This window comes from Trichinella spiralis (genome assembly GCF_000181795.1).
Source record: "Trichinella spiralis strain ISS 195 chromosome Unknown Scfld4859, whole genome shotgun sequence".
NCBI classification, from domain to species: Eukaryota; Metazoa; Nematoda; class Enoplea; order Trichinellida; family Trichinellidae; genus Trichinella; species Trichinella spiralis.
The window spans coordinates 260-2,888 of NW_003531798.1; the positions used below are offsets into that span (position 1 = coordinate 260).

Sequence of the window (2,629 nt, forward strand, 5' to 3'; positions counted from 1 at the left end):
TAAGTTTATTACACATAATTCATAAAAAAATGAAAAAAATAATTGGATTGAATTATATCTATGGTTTTGCACAACGTTAATGACTTGGTCTTTGTTAATTATCGTTTATAATTTTTCTTGAAGAATGAGCATACATTTTTCTAAATAAAATTAAAATTGGATAAGTAATATACGAATTTTAGTAAAATGTTGAAATATACTTCTTTTGTCAACTGCATTATCACTTTCAACACGTCGATTAATTCATTATCTTCTGGATCCCCTGTCCAGTCCTTTATTACTATCCCATTGTAAGGCTAAAGCGGTGAAAAAAATTAATTGAATCAGTAGAATTCTATGTTGTGCGTGATTTGGTTACTTGAAACGGAAAAGAGTCAATTAAATCATCTATCCAAACCGTCCTTTTTAACATGCATCCCGTTTTTTTAAGATCTTTTATATACATATTCTTCTTAACTTTGCAGTTATTCCTGTTCAGTACCTTGCTAAAAAGGTATAAGAAAAATAATATTATAAAATATATTCACAGGTATGGTTTTTAAATAGCTCCTAATATATCAAATCAGTTTATTACTCGAAAAGCTTTCCTTCTGGATCGAGAAGCTGAACAATATGACGGACGTATTTAGGAGTACCAGCGCTATACACCATCATATTGGCGACTTCTCGGACGGCTTGTAATACTTCGCGGCAATGCGGTCTGATTGCCACGAAATACTGAAAACATAATTTTCAATTAAAGCAATTATGAATAATAAATTTTAAATATTTACTCTTATTGAATCAATTTTTTCCTGATTACTAAACAGTTTTTCTCTTGTGGAATAAATCAACGTCGAATCCTTAAAAAGATTGAAGTTTAATACGAATTTAAAATTTTTAAATTACTGCCAATGAGATTAATTCACCAAATCAAAAACGACTGTCAATTTTGGAATATCATTTGACGATGAATCTGAATTAACGCCATTCCGTGTTCTTCTGGGACAAAGGTGCTGAATGAGCCCGTCCCACATCTTTTTCAAGCGATTCAGCTTACCTTTCTTTTCTGTCGATGTTCCAGCCTCCTCTTCAGGTTTCTTTTCATCCGACGTATTTGCATTTAATTCATCCATCTTCTACAACAGATACAACTTTCCAGACGAAATTTTAATAATTTGCTTAACTACACACGACTTATTCTCGTTTTCACTTATTTTAATAGTAAAATTTGATCACGCATAAACTGCAAAAATGTATTCGATTAAGCTGTCACTTAAGCATATATGATTAATTAATAATTAAACTAAAAGTTAAATTGCTGTTGCACTTACGAACCAGAGCAAAAAAAGATGGCGCACACTTGACTGTATCTCGTGAAAATAACTGTGATAAAATAGAACTTGTTCACTGCATTTTTAAAATTTTAAACTTTAAACGTAAATTTTAAAGAGGTTATCTTAAAGTGTCACTAAAAATTCAATATATTGTAATTTTTTAATATTTTAGTTAAACTTTTTAAGTTTGTAATTAATTTTTGAATCATATTTTGTTGTTACTTTGAAAATTGAAATCAAAATTTGATAGTTAAATTCAAATTGAAATTGTGATAGAATTTTTTAATTATACTTGAAAATCATTTACGGCTGATAATTATTTGGTAATACAATATTGTATATACTTTAATATTCCTCTGTAACAACATTTACATTTCAACGAAAGAATAATTATTCTACAAAAAGGAATGGTTATTTATTTAATAATTTGATTTGGAAATGGAAATTGTATATTTTAGTTATTTGCGCAAATATTGTTGTTATTTTTGAGCATTCCTCTTCATTCAGTGTGATCTTTTGATATTAGCGAAACTCTGGCAGTCAACCGCTTCAAATATTCTTTTTTAATTCATCTTTGTTTCAATTTGCTTTCATAGACCGTAAATTTGTTTTATTTTTTTCAATATGCCTCGCTCATGGTTTGTTCAGTCTAGATTTCTGAGCTTCAGCTGTTTCATGGTATAATCGATTCAAATGGTATAATATTCGAAGACCCGCTATTGATCCAAAACAGGCCGATTCTACTTGTTATGGAAACCTTGCTCTTAGTGTTCCTCTAGCTCAGGGATATATTGGCAGGTTGGGTGAAATTTGGTTGGAAATGGTTTCAGTTAGCCGTGACGTTAATTTTAAGAGAGGTGGGACGTGCATGATTGAAATTGTAAGGAAAGTAAATTTTCATATACAGATTTTTCCAGATGATATTTTAATAAAGCACACGATTCCACACCCTGGCTGCCACATGTTGACATCAAACAACTAAAAGCGGAGTAAGAATCAGTGAAAGCTCTTGAAACGTTATGTTGTATTACCGGGTGTATGAAATGATTTGCAGTGTAATGCATTACCATATTTTAGTGTACCTGATTCGGTAAAAAAATTATTCAGCATTGAATTTGGCCGTCGAAAGGATCTGACCTTCCAATGGAAACGAGCACTAATGAATAACGTGACACAAAATGAAGTAGATATTTCTTTGTTAGAATTTCGAAGTAAAAAATTGATTGAATTAATTTCTTTGAATATCATTTGCATTTTTGTTCTTGTTTGCTATTTTCAGTTGCGAAGCACACAGCTTTTTATTCGCCACTGGA

General features: G+C 30.5%; 1 protein-coding gene across 1 annotated transcript; it reads left to right on the forward strand.

Annotated features, from left to right (window-relative positions):
• Positions 1-1,054: 1,054 nt before the first annotated feature.
• On the forward strand, positions 1,055-2,499 carry Tsp_14175 (conserved hypothetical protein; the record flags this gene model as incomplete). The annotated part of the gene is made up of 4 exons (XM_003367083.1): positions 1,055-1,075; positions 1,489-1,501; positions 1,985-2,157; positions 2,371-2,499. Coding segments are annotated over exons 1-4 (336 nt in total), but the record flags the coding sequence as incomplete, so codon positions are not given.
• Between the last annotated feature and the right edge of the window lie 130 nt (positions 2,500-2,629).